Consider the following 18,464-nt stretch of genomic DNA (forward strand, 5'->3'; position numbering starts at 1 on the left):
CCCCCCCCCCCCCCCCCCCCCCCCCCCCCCGCTCCGCAGTGAACCGGCCGCTGAGCTTGCAGGACCAACAGACGTTCGCGCGCTCAGTGGGTGTTAAATGGCGCAAAGTGGGGCGCTCCCTACAGCGAGGCTGTCGTGCGCTGCGGGACCCGGCGCTCGACTCACTGGCCTATGAGTATGAGCGCGAAGGGCTGTACGAGCAGGCCTTCCAGCTGCTGCGGCGCTTCGTGCAGGCCGAGGGCCGCCGCGCCACGCTGCAGCGCCTGGTAGAGGCCCTTGAGGAGAACGAGCTCACCAGCCTTGCAGAGGACTTGCTGGGCCTCGCGAATTCCGATGGCAGTCTGGCCTAACCTGAGTACCAGAAAAAGGGGGGATCGGCCAGTTGCCCAGCAGCGTTTGGAACACCTAGATGACCCTAGGGTCCCTTCTGCTGCTATTGCGGAGCTCCTGTCCATCCACGGGACTCTGAGACCACACTGATAACCCCACTTAGCCCAGCTGTTGGAGCTGCTGGGTAGCGTTGACTGCCTTCTCCAGGAGTTGGGCAAGCCCCCACCATTCCTGTTGGGGTGCCATTGGGGATTTGGCCTCAGATACTGTGATATAGACAAAGTACATGGGTCACCTGCTCCAGCGGTCTGCCCATCCCAAATGAGGGGCTTCTGGCCAGCCCTTACCTCTTCACTCATTGAACAACTAACTCATTAAGCACTTGCTGTGTCCTAGCCATCATCCTGGGTGCTGCAAATACTGTGGTGAACAAGATACACGAAACCTGCCTGCCCCCAGTTCATACTCAGTGTTGGACTGCAGATTTTAAGCAACAGCAATAAAATATTACCCATTTTTTTATGTGAAAAATACAAAAAGTTGTGGGTGCTCTGAGCAGGTGCCTAACCCAGGTTAGGCTTCCAGGGAGAGATATGAGGGTGGCGGGTTGAGGGAATGGCAACATTCTGGACATAGCCAGTCTTGGGTGAGGTCTTGAGGAAAGTTAGAAGAACAGAGGATGTTAGAAGAACAGAAAATTTGGAGTGGCTAGATCTAGGGGTAGCGGGTGGGTTTGCAAAGAGAGCAGTTGGTGAGTGTGGGAGGCAGATAGCTCAGGGTCTGGTAAGCCATTTTACAGATTTTGGATTTTACACTGAGGCCAGTGAGAAGCATTTAGAAAGTCTGGGGAGTTAAGGTGGGGAGGCTGGTGAGGAGGGAGAAGAGGGAGAGGTGGAGTGTGGGAGGGTAGGGGTGGAGGCCCAGGCTAGGGCAGTGGCAGCAGAGATGGAGGGAAGGGATGAACACCACGAACTGTTTAGGATGAAAGGTAACAGGCCTAGTGACCCTGGATGAGGAGTGAGAGTGCAGGAGGACCTCAGAGTTTCTGCCTTTTTCAGTACGATGGAGGGCGGGGCTGCCTGCTCAATTGAGGAGGCATTCAATCTCCAGAACAACTCTCTGCCCACTGGGGTCCCAGATCAAACCCTTTACTCACTGGCCAACTTCAGGAATCCCTCCAGCTGAATCATCCCTACCAGTCCAATCTGGCCTGCAGTGACCCAGGCTTGGTTATTTCTGCCTGTAGGAGGCTATGCTGGACTATGCTGGTGCAGGGTACTAGGGCCCAGGGGGCCCAGAGGTACCTCTGGGGAGACAGACTGAAGTGCTCCACTGTGAAGTTAAAGCAGAGAGGGTTGGCCCCTGTCCTGTATCCCTAGTGGATAGATGCAGAGAGGGGCAAGGGAGGGCAGAGCAAAGAGTCCCAGACTGAATTCCAGAAGACCTAGGGCAACGCTCTGAATTTCTGCCTGTATGATGCTGGGCAAGTCACTTAACTCCCTAAGGGGCAGTGTCCGCATCTGCATGAGCAATGAGAGCTGCTACCAGAATTGTGAGAATTGAATCTTGTGGGTCAGTGTGTGTGTGTGTGTGTTTGCTGGGGTGGGAGGGGGGCATGACAGAACCAGGAGTAAGGAGGCAGCCGTATGTCCAGGGCCATTTATGATTATAGGTCCTGCCTGGTTGAACCTGGGCTGCTGGTGAGCTGAGGAGAGGCGCTTCCAAGGATAGCCTGGGATGGTGGCCAAGTAGATGCCTAAGACGCTCAGCCTGGGGGATTTGGGACCCGCCAGCCCTGGGCTCCTGCCAGCCCAGGCCCTGCCTCACTCCGGAGAGGTGGGGGTGCGGAGATTAACCAGAGAGGCTAATGTTTCTTCCTACCCCCACCAAAAGGCAGAGTTGGGGAGTTTGAGCCCACACCGAGGCCAGAACCCACCGCCTCCGGCCTTCCCAGAGAGAGCTGCCCGTGGGGATCCCTCTCAGAGATTAGTCTTCACTAGGAGACTGCGCTCCCCGCGGCGCCGGGGCGGAGCTGAGCTCCAGATGTCCAGGCGCGCACAGCTGGAGGGTCACGTGGCAGCGGCCCCGGCCTCCCCCTTCCTGCCAACGCTGCATTTGGCCCAAGCCCCGTCCATGGCTGCCCTTGGGACCCTGCGCTGAGCCCCGGAGGCCCTGGCGTCCGGGGCTGCGCCACTCCCAAGGGACAAGCGTGAGTGTCGGGATCCCAAGGACCGACGTGGTGGCTAGGGAGGGGGTAGAAGGGATTCTGCTTCAGCGCGGGAAGGGCGGGAGGGAACGGGGGCCGAGCTCGGCGTCTCCAGGCCTTAGGTAACCGTCCCGGGCCGGCGCTGAGGGGGGTGGGGACTGGCTACTAGGAGAAACTTCCAGCCCCTTCAGGGTACCCAACCCAGTGTGTGGGGGGTGTGCCACAGCCCAGAGCGGGAGAACGCCGGAGGGGGATGAATGGCCGGTAGCTGAGACCCTCGGCGTTTGGCCTCCGCCCCTTCCCCTCGGAGAGACCGAGGCCGGGAACTCCTCCCGGCCAATGGCTTCCGCGTCGCGAGCCCCTGACTGAGTCTTTCCGCAGGGGGCGCGGGCGCCAGCCACGCGGACATGAGGCGGAGGCTGCGCCTCCGCGGGGACGCGTCGCTCACGCTGCTCCTCGGCGCCGCCCTCGGCCTCCTTCTCTACGCACAGCGCGAGGGCGCGGCCCCGACGACAAGCGCCCCGCGAACGAAAGGGAAGGCAGCGCCAGGGCCCACTCCCGGACTCCGCGTCTTCCAGGCATCGGACGCAGGCGCAGCCCTGGCCCCGCTGGCCTACGAAGGGGACACACCGGCGCCGCCCACACCCACGGGGCCCTTTGACTTTGGCCGCTACCTGCGCGCCAAGGACCAGCGGCGCTTCCCCCTGCTCATTAATCAGCCGCACAAGTGCCGAGGAGATGGCGCACCTGAAGGTGGACCCGACTTGCTCATCGCCGTCAAGTCAGTGGCGGCGGACTTCGAGCGGCGCCAAGCCGTGCGCCAGACGTGGGGTGCTGAGGGTCGCGTGCAGGGGGCGCTCGTGCGCCGCGTGTTCTTGCTGGGCGTGCCCAGGGGCGCGGGCACAGACGGGGCAGACGCGGAGGGGGAGGGCACGCGAACCCACTGGCCTGCCCTGCTGCGTGCTGAGAGCCGCGCGTACGCGGACATCCTGCTCTGGGCTTTCGACGACACTTTCTTCAACCTAACGCTCAAGGAGATTCACTTTCTCGCCTGGGCCACGGCCTACTGCCCCGACGTGCGCTTCGTGTTTAAGGGCGATGCAGACGTGTTCGTGCACGTGGGGAACCTGCTGGAGTTCCTGGCGCCGCGGGACCCGGCGCAGGACCTGCTTGCGGGCGATGTGATCGTGCAGGCTCGGCCAATCCGTGCGCGGACCAGTAAATACTACATCCCTGAGGCGGTGTACGGCCTGCCCGCCTACCCGGCCTATGCGGGTGGTGGTGGCTTTGTGCTTTCGGGGGCCACGCTCCGTCGCCTGGCCGGCGCCTGCGCGCAAGTTGAGCTTTTCCCCATTGACGACGTCTTTCTGGGCATGTGTCTGCAGCGCCTTCGGCTCACACCAGAGCCCCACCCTGCTTTCCGGACTTTTGGCATCCCCCGGCCGTCAGCAGCGCCGCACCTGCGCACCTTTGACCCCTGCTTTTACCGGGAGCTGGTTGTAGTACACGGGCTCTCGGCCGCCGACATCTGGCTTATGTGGCACCTACTGAATGGGCCCCAAGGGCTAGCCTGTGCCCATCCGTGGCCTGTCGCTGCTGGCTCTTTCCAGTGGGGCCCCTAGCCACCTTCATGGCCCCAAGCTCCCCTCACTCAGACCCAGGATGATTATCGCCGTGTATGTAGTTCTTCCCCAGAGGCAGATTTCAAAAATCTAGCCCATATCACCAGAAGTCTGCCTCCACAGTTCCCCAGGGAATTAAGATTGAACTTGGCTCCTGCTGGCCTACCTTATTCGGAGCTGATCTAGAACCACCTGAATGGTAGCCCTTTAGGACAGCCAGGGCTGAGGCCTTAGAGCAGCAGGCTCTGCCAAACAGGTGGACATGTTTGACCCTCCTACTACCAAGTAGGTTTTTGGGGTTTGGGGATGGTGGTCGCAGAGGCTCATGGAATCTGACCATACTCCTTGATTTGGAAGTCCTAGAGTGATGCAAATGCAGGTCTCTCTCAAGGCTGGAGGAGGTGTGGGGTCCTGGAACTGGCAGGCATTTTGCTACAACTCAATCTGAAGGTAGGCATTTTGCTTCCCACCTGCCCATCCAAATTGGATTTTCAGCCCTGTACTGATCTTTAGATCTTCTTCTGAGGTGTCCCTTCCCGAAGCCAACCCCTCCTGGGCCCTGGTCTGGCTGGAACACCAGGGATGGACGCACACAGGGACAAACAAGTGCATGGTCCTACCTAGAGTCTTTTCTCACCACATAAGAATTTACACACACACAACAGTGCCAGTCTCTTACTAGAGGCTGTGCTGCCCCACTCAGAAGAGCCAAGGAACCTAAGATGACTCCACCATAAAATTTCCCATATCCTTCACCCACGTTCTTAAAAATCAACACCTCCATGCTTATTTTAGTACAAACATCCCAGCAACAGCACATGGTGAGCAGCTGCTGAGGGCACAGGTTTTTATTGGAGGGGTATGGGCAGGGCATGAGGAACGTTCCCCTATTCTAGGAAGATGGGGAGAGTCCTGGCTGCCCCTACAGGGGGATGTGTGTGTGGGTCTCTGGCCAGGCCACAGTCCAAATGGGAAGACACCAGTCAGTCACAAAATTATGGAACGCCACACAAGCCTGGCTGTAAGCCCAGGAACCACCTAGGAGCCTGGGGCAGGTCCCCTCCACATTCATTGTTAAACTCTACAGGATGAGGCTGTACATGAGTTAATTACAAAAGAGTCATATTTACAAAAGTCTGTACACACATTTGAAAAACTCACAAAATTGTCATCTATGTATCACAAGTTGCTAGACCAAAATATTAAAAATGGGGTAAAATTATACATTTCTCTTCTCAATTCTTTTCAAAAGGATTATTTTTAAAGCACATATGCTACTTTCCTTAGCAAGACCCATGAAAAGACTGAGCAGCCCAGCCTTCCTTGAGCCCCCAGAGGCCTTGGGCCATGAATGGGCCTGGCCAGGGGACATTGCCCAGGGTTGGGGCAAGAGAGCCAGCCCACAGTGCAGAACAGAATGCTGAAACAATAAAAGGAGGAAGATGTCTTTGGCTAAAACTTTGGCATTAAATAAAAGAGGCAAACAGGATGGAAACATGCAGCCTGCCAGCCAAGTTGGGGCAGAGCAGGGGCACAGGTGACCTTGAAGGCTGGCTCCAAGAGGGGCAGGAACCAGGCCTGGGCACATACCTGGATGGTAAAAAGCTGTGTTTCAATGAGTTGGGTGTGCCTACTGGGCCTGGTAGGGAGCACGTGCAAGGAAGGAACAGGGAAAGGCAGGTGGGCCACCTTGGCCACAGCCAGCTCATCAAGTAACTAAAGTGGATGTAGTGCAAAAGTCGCAACCAAGTACTATGGACATGCTACCTGCTTGCCTTAAGGGTCACGTGGCAATGATGGGCCAAAGGCAGGACCTCGTCCTCGTCCCGGGTGCCTGTGTCCTCAGCCACAGAAAGAGTCCCAACTTTTCCCAATGCGTGTGGAACAGGAGAGACAGAACTCTGCCTCCGTATGTGTTAGTCGAGGTCGCCTGGGTCTAGGTATCAAGGCTCAGAGTTTGTGCTTCTCTTTGCAGTCTGTGTCCTCTGTTGGCACCAGCAGGCCGAGGACGGACAGAGGAATATTTGGGCCTCTCACCCCATGGCAGAGCACCCAGTCTGAGCCCCACCTCAGAACATCACAACAGCCTTTCAACACTGGCAAGGTGTCCAAGAAAACCCACAGGGTGGCACATGGAGGCCCGTTGAACAGGATGCAATGCACAGCTCCACGGGGCAGAGGGGCATGGGTGGTGATGTCCTTAGGGGAGCTCCGCTGTTCTCAGGTGGGCACCAGGCCTGGGGGGGCCGTACAGGGTCACCGAGGCAATATGGTTATTCTGCATGACCTGGTGTGAGAAGCGGACAATGAATCAAAGGGGAGGAGTAGAAGGGATGCAGCATGGTAGGCAATCAGATCCATAAAAACCACCAGTACTAGGGCTGTGACTGCAGACAAGGGATTTGGGGCAGCTCCTGTGCACAAAGAATGGACGTTGTGTGTGCGACACACCTGCACACAGGGCTGGGCTGATCCCTCAACATCCCCCAACTCATGCTAGGAGTCATCCTGGCCCAGCAACTGCCTGCTCTTCATGGGATACTTCACTATACCTGTTTACCCAGTCCTTCTGTACCTGCTAGGGGCCTAGTGAAGGTGTGACATCCAAAAGGGAGAAGAGGGACAGCCCATTCTTCTCCCAAGCCAGCAGGGCCTCTACAGCCACTCACCCATAGCACATTCCTTCATACGGCATTCAAAGAACCCCAACAGTCCCACGCTGAGCCCCATCTGCTCCCTGGGGTTTCCTTTCCTACCATATTTACGTTCTCACATATGTGGGATCCCCGTTACCTCTCATCTTGTTGGATAAGGCTACTGCTTTAGCCTCCATGACCTCGAATTTCCCCAACATAGTTTCTGTACTCTTACTGTTCAATGCGGGCAGGTCAGATTCTTAGCAGACAGGGCTACTGGGGAAGGATTAACTCACCGAGCAGGGCTGTTAGGCCCTCCCCAACCTTTCTCCATCACTTGCCTGTCCCTGCCATGGCCATGGGCCCCTCAACCCGCAGGGCTTACCTCAAAGATCATCCGCTGAAGACCAAAGCAGAATGTAGAGCCAAATGGGTTGGTGTTGTTTGGGGAGGAGGACCTGAGGCCAGGGAAGCCAGAATTAGAGGTGCAGACAGAAGCTGAGGCTAGGCAGGGCATCCAGTCCCTTTTGGGATGGGGGCTACTGGCCAGTGGTCTCTCATGGCTGTTTCCAACACGGGCCCTTGAAGTACCAGGGGTAGTGACAGGTATCATTCAAGCTCTGACTCCTACACAGCCCAATGAGGCACAGGAAGTTATTACACAGTTAGATTGGAGTGGAAAGTTAGGAGGGAGGAGCCTCAGGCAGCATGGCAACTGGGTAGGAAGCTGTACACTACAGCATGTGGCAACTTTAATGGGAAAAAAAGAGCCCAGGACAGCCAGTGAAAAGTGCTTCCTTTTCTGAATAACTAGGGGTAAAAGGCCCGCCTACCTGGAGAGGGGAGCTATCCCCAAGGGGTAACCTCTCTGGTGCAGGTAAACATGCAGAATAGCTGGCCCTGTGGTAATGTGCAGGGTGGGGGACGAGAAGTATATTTGTGGCAACAACAGAAACTTCTGTCATTTCTAAGCCATAGGCACAGCTAGGCTTCCCTAAGTCTTCTGGGCTGTGAGGAGCAGGAAGGGGTGGTCAGAGATGGCAACCTCCCACTCACCTATGCAGGACAACAGGCTTCTCCACAGGGTGGCCCAGGAGATCCTGGATGTTGTCCCACTGCAAAAGGGATGGGGGCGGCAAGGGGTTAGCAGGAACCTAATTGTGACCAATGGCTGGCCCAGAAGACATGGGCCCCAGACTGCTGGCAGGCTCACACCCACCTCATTTTGGGGCTACATGAGGTGGGAAAATAGGAGCTCACCTTGCTGTAGGTTGTGCATGTTTCTGTCTGACCATCTGCATTTTCTGAAAAGAGAACACAGAGTGGGTTGGTAGCTGGTCCAGCCCACGTGTGACCCTAGCCCTAGGGAGAATCCAGACCTGGCCACCCTGTGCATTGGGGTTGGACAACAGAGGGAGGACAGATGGGCTATTTCAGAGTTGCCGAATGGAGGAGGGTAGAGACAGCAGTCACAAGGCTGACCTGGGAGCACCTGGATAATCATGTGTAGGAAACTCTCCCCATCATGGACCAGCAATCCCACGATCATAGGAAAAGACCTTGAGAGCCTCCAGCAGACTACAGGCCAAAAAAATGTGCAGCCCCAGAACACAGAGCCCAACCCAGAGGAGCTGAGGCTATGGGCAAAGCAGGTGGGCAAAGGTTCCTGCTACTATTTCTGTTTGGATCACTGTGTGTCTGCATCATGAAAGACTAACTTCAAAACCCTTTTCTTACTCGAACGATATTCACTACTCACCTTTCTTTATGGCTAGTGGGATCTTGAACTCACAGCGGTGATAACTAGAGAGAGAAGCCAGATGGATAAAGGCTGGGCCCCCTGAAAGGCCTGACCACCCGCGCATCTCAACCCCGCACCCCAGGAAACACAGAATGAACCCACCCCCAAAGCCCTGCTCTGGGGTCTGAAGACCCTGTCATCTTGGATAAGATACCAGGCTCTCTGAACCTACTTCCCTATTTGTAAAATGGGTACAAATGGAGAGACGTAAGGTATTGACACTATACCAGGAACAGAGCAAACACTCAGGAAATGTTCATTTCCCACGAAACTGTAAGAATTCAGGTACAAATTAGTGAACATTCAAAGCTCTCTTTTCCTGGGAATTTTCAACCCAAAGCTCAGTTCTTGGGAGGGGCAGGTACAGGTATACTCACATGTTAAAATTATAATGCCCAGGGTAATTGGTGTGTAGGACAAACTTCTTCACTTTGTGTGTATTTGCATCAAAGAGGATATCCTGGGATAGAAAACAAGGATGTCCAAGTAGGGAAAGTTACTGAGGCTGGGCAAGGGCCTTTCTAAGAGCATGTCCAACTCAAAGACAGCCACGCCACAAGGCGGATGAGTCTGGGCAATAGCTTTCTCCCAAACAATAGTCAAGAGGATAGCTGAGGCCAAACAGCCTTAACTGGACATTTTCAGTGAAGGGGGCACCCAATTATCTGCAGGCCCCTCATTCCAAACTTTGTAGCAGCAGACCCAGCAGACGCATGGCCTACAACTCCTACTGCCTAGGAACTCAAACACATCATGGAGACCTTTCCTAACAAGCACCTGATTATAAACTAACTGAGCACAGATTTTGGCTTAAAGGCTGCCAAGAAGATTCAGGGACCACCTGAATTTCCAGCGCCTCAAGGCACCTAACTATTCTGAATGCCATGACTGGCCATTAGGCCCTCTATGGGAGTGAGCAACCCCTAGAACCAAAGGTCCAGCCTCTCACCAGGACTCAGATCTGGATTTGATGCTGCCCACTGAACACTTCTTCCTATCCCCCATACCCTCCCCAAGTTTCACATCCTGCCAGCCTTCTGGGCCTGTGACCTCAGGGTTACCTCTGACTCCAACCCTACATTAGCTACTTAAGTCCTATTAGGGTTGGTCCATTTGTTCCATCTTCCTTGTCCCTTATCATCAATGGCCCTTGAACTAGAGAGGTTCCACTTACAAAGTGCCATTCCCTCCTGCTACTGTCCTACCCTCAAAAGTTTATGACCCCACTGCTGTTCCCCCACTACTCCTGGCTCCACTATCTTTTTTTTTTTTTATTTGACAGAGAGAGAGAGAAGCAGGCTTCCTGCTGAGCAGGGAACCCGACATGGGGCTCGATCCCAGGACCCTGGGATCATGACCTGAGCCGAAGGCAGACGCTTAAGCAACCGAGCCACCCAGGAGCCCTCATTCCCACTGTCTTTGACCCTTTTTTAGTCTCCCTGTTTTGTGACTCCAGAAGAGGCTCCTATGTTCTACAAATGGGCAGATCCCAAACTATGTTACCCTGAATGATTCCCACAGTCTCCACCTGAGCAGCGTGGTGCCCTCAATAAAGAAGCCAAAACATACCAGGGACCTAGTGTTTCTGAGCAATCTCAGTGGTAGGCAAGGCCCACTTTAGGGTACCAATGCAAGACTACCGGGCAAAGCCAGCTGGAGCTGGTTTCCCTGCTACCAGGCATGGTTACAGCTCCATGTGGACACAAAGATGTGCCCAGGTGCATGGTCCACCACCACAGAAATGAAAAATTTCTCTAAGGAATCACAACTTACCACTCCAAGAGTGAAGTAGTTAAAAAAGTAGTCATTGCACTTGGATGGAACTTGTTTATGAGGGGAAGGAGAATGAATTTTCATCTGTTGGGAAGAAAATAACAACAAATTAAAATCCCAACTCCTTAATACAGTTCTCAGATTAACTAAAAGTCTACAAACTGTGTTTTGGGTATAAGATTAAGCTGTTGGGTAAGCAGGAGTGTCACCGTCCCTGCTACTGCTGAACAATGCAGCCAGCTTTGGCTGACCACAGACTGGGCCCTGGCCTCCCAAGAAAAGGCAGGATAATCTGACCAACAGTATCAGGAAAGAGCTTTCAATTTAATTCTTTATCAGTCTTAATAGAACAGGTTCTATGGAAAAATAATGAAGCTTATATTTACTTGATATTAAGTTAATATTGATAAAAAAGAAGGACGCCGCCTGGCTGGCTCAGTCGGTAGAGCATGTGACTCTTGATCTCAGGATTGTGAGTTCGAATCCCACCCTGGCGGCAGAATTTACTTAAAAGGAGACTGCCTATTTGACTTTATAAACACATTTCCCCTACCTTGTCTTCTGACTTATAGAAGACCTTGTGCGGAGAGCCAAGCATGCTAAGAACATCCTGGCAGGAATCACCAAAATACACTGAACGTTCAAATACCCGCATCTTGGCATCTGCTAATAGGCCAGGTCCACAACCTGCAGAGAGTTAAGTGAAAGGTGTCAGGTTCCCACCCAGAGCCTGAGATCCTGCAGCGTAGGGCCAAGGGGGCCCCAGAGAGGCCAATGGCTGCACGCTGCATTATTAGCTCTGGCTAATAAAAATATACTGCATAAAAACAGAAATACCAGGTCACAAGGGCTTGCGATGCTACAAGAGATAACCATCTACTTGAAATAATCCCAGAGAGGGGAGCCTGGGTGGCTCAGTCGGTTAAGCGTCCAGCTGTTGATTTTGGCTCAAGTCATGATCTCAGGGTGGTGAGATTGAGCCCCGAGTTGGGCTCATGCTGGGCATGGAGGCTGCTTAAGATTCTCTTTTTCCCTCTTCCTCTGCCCCTCTCCCTTGTCTCCCTCTCTAAAAAAACCTAAAACAAACAAACAAAAAAACTGAAAAGAAAAAAAAAAAAAGAAATAATCCCAGAGACTCATTCAATCACAAAAGTGAGGTAGAACTCTGAAAACTTCATTCATTCACTCACCAAATATTTACTTATTGACTACCATGGGCTAGACACTTTGTTAGATATTGAAGAAACATGCTGAGCAAAACAAGTGCAGTCTCTGCCCATATTGGAGCTTATGGTGTGAAGATCCCAATCTGACGCCACCCAACTGTGGTACAATACACAGCAGCATAGATACTATGGAAGTATATAATGAGGTGCTATTATCTCTTGCCACTTTCCAGGTCCTGACAAGATACAAGAATTTATGTTAAGAGGGGCTTCTCAATGGTAACCCCCAACCAGAGACTGGACCTCAAGATCACTCTATAGAAAAGCCAAGAGTGAAACATCCATTAACTCACTCCCTAATTCTACAAACACTGATAGACCCAGTAACACTCAAAAATGACAAACCAGAAAAGTGGGAGGATAAGAAAATCCAATTTGCCAAAAGTTTCTTCTTTGGGAAGACTGTTTAAACCCTGACTCTAATACATTTTGGAAACAATTCCAGTTAAACACACACACATAGCAGTAGATGTGGAATAGCAACAGACACACCAACTCTGTGGATGGGAAGACAAAGTGTTTTACTTCCCCTACACACACACACACACACACACACACACACACAGGCAAGAACCTGAGGAAGACTGCATTTCCTGGTACATGATAATCACCATCACCTTACTCTACGCGGAGCTTTATAGATGACAAAGCTCTTTCATATATAACAATCCATTTGTTATATAGGGAAGACCTCAGGGATCCAACATCTGAAATAAATTGGTACTGAGTTCTTCAACTAACCCAAGAGTCTTTAGTCACAGCACATATACACTGAGTGGCAAATAAAGGTTGTGTTTAACTAGGTCGCAGGAAAAGCATAGCCCACATTAACCTCTGGTCTATAAATCTTGCTGCTTAGGCAAGCTTGGGTGACCTACAGAACCCACCAAAAGTCCTGTCAAGCTGGACTGTATGCCCAAAGTCTCCAAGTACCAGACACTTGTAAATGTCCAAATGGGGCCACAGCGGAAGGCACTCTTCATGTGTGAGTCTTCTCTCTTGTCTCACCCTATCTGAAGCCTACCCAGGGAAAAATACCCTTAGTTTTAGGAGACTATTTTAGGTTCTGATTCCCTGGAGTGAATCTTCCTATAAGTTACTGTGGGGACTAAGACAGTTGAAATGACTTCCTATCTTAAAAACATCCCAGTAGCTACACTCCGTAAGGAAACATGTGAGAAATGGGTTGGCTGACACAAGCTACCTTTCTGCTTGCCAAAGGAAACTCTCAATGAGTACTGGATTGGACAGTAATTTGGTGAGTCCCTGACTTCACGTGTTTCCCCCACTGACCCTGTGAGATGTGACTGCTGGGAGTGTGCTGTACAGGACGGCAGTCACAACTGGAGATCCCCCACCCTGACAGACTCCTCCTGCTGTCACCTGGTATACTGCATCATCCTTGACTACCCTGCTGTTTCAAGGTGTGATCCTCCTGACAAGAGAGACCCTAAATCACTTGACCTTCTACATTTCAATTCTCAATCTCAATTCTCTCAAACACTATAGCTCAAGTGCAACATTCTTTTAAGTAGAGTTTTCTTCCTTGGCTAGAAAACCACATTTCAAGAAATTCCTAACCTGGAGGTTGTAAACTATCTAATTGTTCAGGGGAGTGAGCTCACAGTTTATATATCAGACTCTTCATAGGTAAGAACCAGTGCCCTAGAAACTGATGTAAGACCCCAATTTATGAACAAACACTGGCTAGACTATGAGCTCCATGAAGGCACAGCTCCTATGCTGGCTCCGAGGCCAAAGACATGGCCGGTACTACCAAGCATGGCCCAAGGTCCACAGTAGCTGAAACTGGTCACTTACAAGGAAATCACAAATAAGGCTTGGATTCTGGTGAGACCAGCCACTGAAGGCAGCAGCTTTTTATTCATAGTCAGCAAAACTCACAGCAGGGTCTGGCCAAACCACAATTCAACAAGTCCCTGCTGCCAGCCTACTGAGAACTGGGCATAAAGGGTGGAAAAGGGAATGGGGCACCTGGGTGGCTCAGTTGGTTGAGTGTCTGACTCTTGGTTTCCGCACAGGTCGTGATCTCAGGGTCGTGGGAATGAGCCCCATGTCACGCTCTGTGCTCAGTGTGGAGTCTGCTAGAGACTCCCTCTGCCCTCCCCGCTGTGTGCTCTAAAATGGGTAAATAAACCTTAAAAAAAAAAAAGGTGGAAAAGGGGAGAACAGACCAATATTGCAGCCCATAAGGCACATTTCCAGTAAACAGTCTGGGAAGCACTGAAAAACTACATAAGCACACAGAAGGCTTATGCACATCCTAGGGGAAGCAGTGCTACTATCATTTATTAAGATTTGCTAATGATAAAACTATGTTTTGTCCCTTCACAAATTTAAATGAAAACTTTAACCATAAATATCCACGTTGTCTTGTACCAACTATCTCTAAGCATGTGGGATTTTAGCTTGTCTCAACATGGATATAATGGAGAATTCACCACCCCAAGTCGAGTTAACTGACCTGCAGCAAGTAGCCGAAGTCGTAAACCTGAGGGTCCAGTTCCATCTCGAAGAACATCCACACTCTCAGCATACACATTGCCAAGGAAACAGCTGAGGGGCATCACGGGAGCCCTGGAGGCAGGCACAGAATGAGCAGAGGCTTTGCCCTCCCTCCCAGGGAGCCCAGGGCCCATGAAGTTTGTGCTCCCCACATATACTTTGTATCCTGTAGGCTGTTTCCACTGTAGATGTACATTCGTTTCACAGTCGCCCCGTGGGGTATCTGGAGAGAAGCTAGACCATGGGCAAAATTGGGCTGCAAACATAAGACAACAGTTTTACTAAGAGCATACTGCAAGCCATGGGAGCCAGGCTCTAGCATTTCCCCAGCCCTCATGGGCCAGGTCAAAGCACACAATCAAACCTGGCTCCATGTCAATCAACTCCCCCCATCCATAGAGGTTCATCTTTAATTTTACTTAGTTTTTCGTTCTTTCATCAAGAAGAAATTACAGGAACGCTTTCTTTAATAAAATGGAAGCTTTACAAACATCTATCATTTCACGACCCTAAGGATGTTGCTACCTAAGGATGAATGAAACAATTTGCTAAAAACCACAGTGATTTGGAGTTTTAAAGCAAGGCACAACTGAGTTTCTCTCTGAAAAGGGAGCCTGACCTCACTCTGCAGTGGGAAGTGCCCTCTTCCTGGGAATGCCGGCTTGGGCTTTGTTCTTGCTATCAATCCCACCCACTGTGCCCATACTGGCCTCTGAAGACCTGAGAGATGAGGAAACCAAAGAAAGGCTACCTATCCAGCGTCCCCCGTGGCACTGTCTGTTGGGTCCATATTACCTGGATACTGGGTGACAAATACCATAGGAAGGGAAGAGCTAACCTCGTACTTGGGAGCCTCGGTCCATGAGTCTAACTGAAAAGAGAAAGACAGTCCTCTGAAGTTGAGGTGGAAGAGCTGCTCAGCGGAGTTGTACACTGTGGGAATGGGAAGGAGAAAATGACATGGTTGAATGGCATCAGAAGATGTGAACACAAACCAGCTTGGCAACACCTTCCTTGTGTCTGGTTCCTGAAGTGACCTCCTAGGCTGAAAACAAGGGGGGAGAAGCTTTCCTTCACACCCAACTATCAATTCTCAAATTCTACAGGAACTTGGCTTCAGGGGCACTGGGGCTGGGATGGGATCATTTGCTAGGTTTATCATTATGGGCTGCGACAGATGATGAAAGGAATCAGATGGACTTGGGCTTACCTCCAGGATGGGTTGCACCAAAAGACTGGTCAATCTGCTCAATGGTGGGAGCTATGGCCTGAGAGTTAAAATGCACTCCACTGAAAAACAAAGATGCTTTTCAAATCACTGAAGATGGTGGCTGGAAGAGTTATTCTTAAAACATAGGCAGGTGAGTTTACAAGTATGCCAAAACACAAGTTTAATTAAAGAACTTTTAAGTGAGGAATAATTAATGAAGTCAGAACAAGTCAAGTCTCCTGAGGCTGACAGACACAACTGATCCTTAGGGCCTCCCAAGACATGTATGGTCATTGGGCAGTTTAGAAGGAAATAAATTCAGTCTCAGCCCCATGGCATTTGGACTTGGATCAAGAATGGCCACAGGAATAGAAAGTGTTAATGTGTTTTCCTAGGATACCTACTAAGAGTTTGGCTTCAAAAGGAACTTTCTTAAAAGGGGATGGACATCTTAAAAGAACAGTATAGCCAAGCAAGGCAGCTTGTTTTCTTTCTTTCTCTCTTTTTTAAGATTTTATTATTTATTTGAGAGAGACAGGGCGAGCAGGGAGAGGGAGAGGGATAAAGAATCTGAAGCAGACTCCACTCTGAGTACAGAGCCCCACATGGGACCTCAAGATCATGAGCTGAGCCGAAACCAAGAGTCCGAGGCTTAACCAACTGAGCCACCCAGGTGCCCCAAGCAGCTTGTTTTCTTAACAGCCAGCACTCAAGGACTGGGTGAATGGGGGGAGTGGGGAGAGATGGATCCCATGCAAAGGGGAAACACCTGAGGGGGAGGGGCTTGGGAAATGAAGAGGAACACGTGATTTCAGATGATGAGCATGAAGATATGGCACGTATGACTTTAAGAAGAATGTTTAAGGGGCGCCTGGGTGGCTCAGTCGTTAAGTGTCTGCCTTCGGCTCAGGTCATGATCCCAGGGTCCTGGGATCGAGCTCCACATTGGGCTCCCCACTCGACGGAAAGCCTGCTTCTCCCTCTCCCACTCCCCTGCTTGTGTTTCCTCTCTCGATGTCTCTCTGTGAAATAAATAAATAAAATCTTAAAAAAAAAAAAAAGAAAAATGCTTAAAGGTTAAGAATATTTTTTTAAATTAGCATAATTCATGGAACACCTCCTTTTTTTTTAAGATTTATTTACTCATGGGGGAGGGGCAGAGGGAGAGGAAGAGAGTCTCAAGCAGACTCCATGCTCAGTGCTTAATCCCATAACCCTGAGACCACAATCTGAGCTGAAACCAAGAGCTGGATACTCAACTGACTGTACCACCCAGGCGCCCAAGAACACCTCTTTTTTTTTTTTTAAGCAGTAAGTTTTTAGATTTTTTATTTGCTTATAGAGAGAGAGAGAGCACAGGCAAGGGGGAGAGGCAGGCAGAGGGAGAAGCAGGCTCCTCGTGGAGCAAGGAGACTGATATGGGACTCCATCCCAGGACCTGGGATCATGACCTAAGCCAAAGGCAGACGCTTAATGACTGAGCCACCCAGGCGCCCCAGAACACCTGTTTTTTAACCAGGCATGGTGCTATATGCTTTGCCAGCAGTGTCTCATGTCCTCTTCCTAACCCAGCAGCCATATTACTGGCTTCATTTCTCTGATGGTAATACAAACTCTGAGAGGTTAAATGACTCCCCAGGTCACAGAGGTAAGAGAATGATGAACCCAGGGCAGGCTGACCCCAGACCCATGCTTTTACTTACCACTAACTCTTAAGAGGGAAAAGAGATGGGGCGCCTGGGTGGCTCAGATGGTTAAGCGTCTGCCTTTGGCTTGGGTCATGATCCTAGGGTCCTGGGATTGAGCCCCACATTGGGCTCCCTGCTCAGCGGGAAGCCTGCTTCTCCCTCTCCCTCTGCCTGCTGCTTCCCCTGCTTGTACACTCTCTCTCTCCGTCAAAAATAAATAAAATATTTTAAAAAATAAAAAAAATAAAAAAGAGGGAAAAGAGAAACCAGACCTTGAGGTACAAAGGCTCCAACAAAACTGAAAGACAAAAAGAATCTGCAGGGACCAGTGCTATTACACATTTGTTTGATCCACTTCTCTGTTGGTAAATGCTGCTTGAGCCAGCCCCAGGAATTGGGCCCTTTCATGCCCCAACAAAGGGAAAGGGAAGCTGTTAAGGAAGCTTACTATATGGAGTATCCTGGATGCTAGCACAGTGCCTTGCCATAATGGGAGCTCAAATATTTGTTTTATGATACAGACCATTCCCATTTTCATTCTAAAAAGTAGATTTTGGGGGTGCCTGGGTGGCTCAGTTGGTTGTGTCCAACTCTTGATTTTGGTTCAGGTCGTGATCTTGAGCCCCATGGTGGGTTCCATGCTCTGCATGGAGTCTGCTTCTCTCTCTCCCTCTGCCCCTCTCCCCCAGTGCTTGCTCTCTCAAATAAATAAATAAAATCTTAAAAAAAAAAAAAAAAAAAAAAAGAGTGCCTGGGTGGCACAGTCGGTCAAGCATGTGATTCTTGGTTTCAGCTCAGGTCATGATCTCAGGATTTCAGGATTGTGAGATCGAGCCCTGGGTCAGGCTCCATGCTCAGTGCAGAGTCTGCTTAGGTCTGTCTCTTTCTCTCTCTTCTGCCCCTCCCCACTGCAGGCACTCGCTCTCTAAAATAAGTAAATTTTTTTTTTTTAAGATTTTAATTATCCATCTGACAGAGAGAGAGAGAAAGAGAGCAAGCACAAGCAGGGAGAGCAGGAGAGGGAAAAGCAAGCTCCCCACCTGAGCCACCCAGGCGCTCCAATAAATCTAAAAAAAAAAAAAAAGTCAATTTTTGGCCCCCAAACAGCAGTCCCTTTGGCGTTCTCTTTAGCATTCATAGGCTTTGGAGTCAGACCTATTGTGGTGGGGGGAGGACGGCAGCTGTGACCCACAAGACAGTCATATCACCTCTAAGCTGCGGTCCTGCTTTGTTGTGAGGATTAAATGAGCTGACACATATGAGAAGTGTTTTACACACAGCATGTCCTTAATAAGATTTCCTTCTCTTCCCCAGAAAGCTGAGTAGATTTGGAGGCTGCCTGAGAAAATCATGGCACCAGGCTATAAGCCTAGAACTGCTATGGATGGGAATCCTTCACTAACTTAATGAGGGTAATAGATAAACTCCATTTGTACCAATCCTGTG

The 18,464-nt window shown here is 50.9% G+C and overlaps 3 protein-coding genes across 4 annotated transcripts in view; 2 read left to right on the top strand and 1 right to left on the bottom strand.

Annotated features, from left to right (window-relative positions):
- TRADD (TNFRSF1A associated via death domain) overlaps positions 1 to 869 on the top strand; it is a 5,871-nt gene extending 5,002 nt beyond the window's left edge. Inside the window, exon 5 of the mRNA XM_025888785.2 lies at positions 40 to 869. Coding sequence (XP_025744570.1) covers positions 40 to 350 — 311 coding nt within the window. The 3' untranslated portion in view covers positions 351 to 869. The remainder of the gene's footprint in view (positions 1 to 39) is intronic.
- Positions 870 to 1,210: 341 nt separating this feature from the next.
- On the top strand, positions 1,211 to 5,380 carry B3GNT9 (UDP-GlcNAc:betaGal beta-1,3-N-acetylglucosaminyltransferase 9). The gene is made up of 2 exons (XM_025888781.1): positions 1,211 to 2,539; positions 2,918 to 5,380. Exon 2 carries the CDS (start codon positions 2,944 to 2,946, stop codon positions 4,156 to 4,158), a length of 1,215 nt encoding a protein of 404 aa, XP_025744566.1. The 5' UTR covers positions 1,211 to 2,539; positions 2,918 to 2,943; the 3' UTR covers positions 4,159 to 5,380.
- PHAF1 (phagophore assembly factor 1) overlaps positions 4,992 to 18,464 on the bottom strand; it is a 28,431-nt gene continuing 14,958 nt past the window's right edge. For both annotated transcript variants that reach the window (XM_025888779.2, XM_025888780.2), the window contains exons 6-17: positions 15,331 to 15,410; positions 14,959 to 15,053; positions 14,279 to 14,376; positions 14,080 to 14,192; positions 10,922 to 11,055; positions 10,369 to 10,452; positions 8,973 to 9,055; positions 8,554 to 8,597; positions 8,055 to 8,098; positions 7,851 to 7,909; positions 7,180 to 7,252; positions 4,992 to 6,445 (exon numbers count right to left, since the gene is read on the bottom strand). In XM_025888779.2, coding sequence (XP_025744564.1) covers positions 6,359 to 6,445; positions 7,180 to 7,252; positions 7,851 to 7,909; positions 8,055 to 8,098; positions 8,554 to 8,597; positions 8,973 to 9,055; positions 10,369 to 10,452; positions 10,922 to 11,055; positions 14,080 to 14,192; positions 14,279 to 14,376; positions 14,959 to 15,053; positions 15,331 to 15,410 — 994 coding nt within the window. In that variant the 3' untranslated portion in view covers positions 4,992 to 6,358. The remainder of the gene's footprint in view (positions 6,446 to 7,179; positions 7,253 to 7,850; positions 7,910 to 8,054; positions 8,099 to 8,553; positions 8,598 to 8,972; positions 9,056 to 10,368; positions 10,453 to 10,921; positions 11,056 to 14,079; positions 14,193 to 14,278; positions 14,377 to 14,958; positions 15,054 to 15,330; positions 15,411 to 18,464) is intronic.

The sequence above is a fragment of the Callorhinus ursinus genome, unplaced genomic scaffold, assembly GCF_003265705.2.
Source record: "Callorhinus ursinus isolate GAN/ISIS: 27379988/994484 unplaced genomic scaffold, GSC_fseal_2.0 scaffold37, whole genome shotgun sequence".
Taxonomy (NCBI): Eukaryota; Metazoa; Chordata; class Mammalia; order Carnivora; family Otariidae; genus Callorhinus; species Callorhinus ursinus.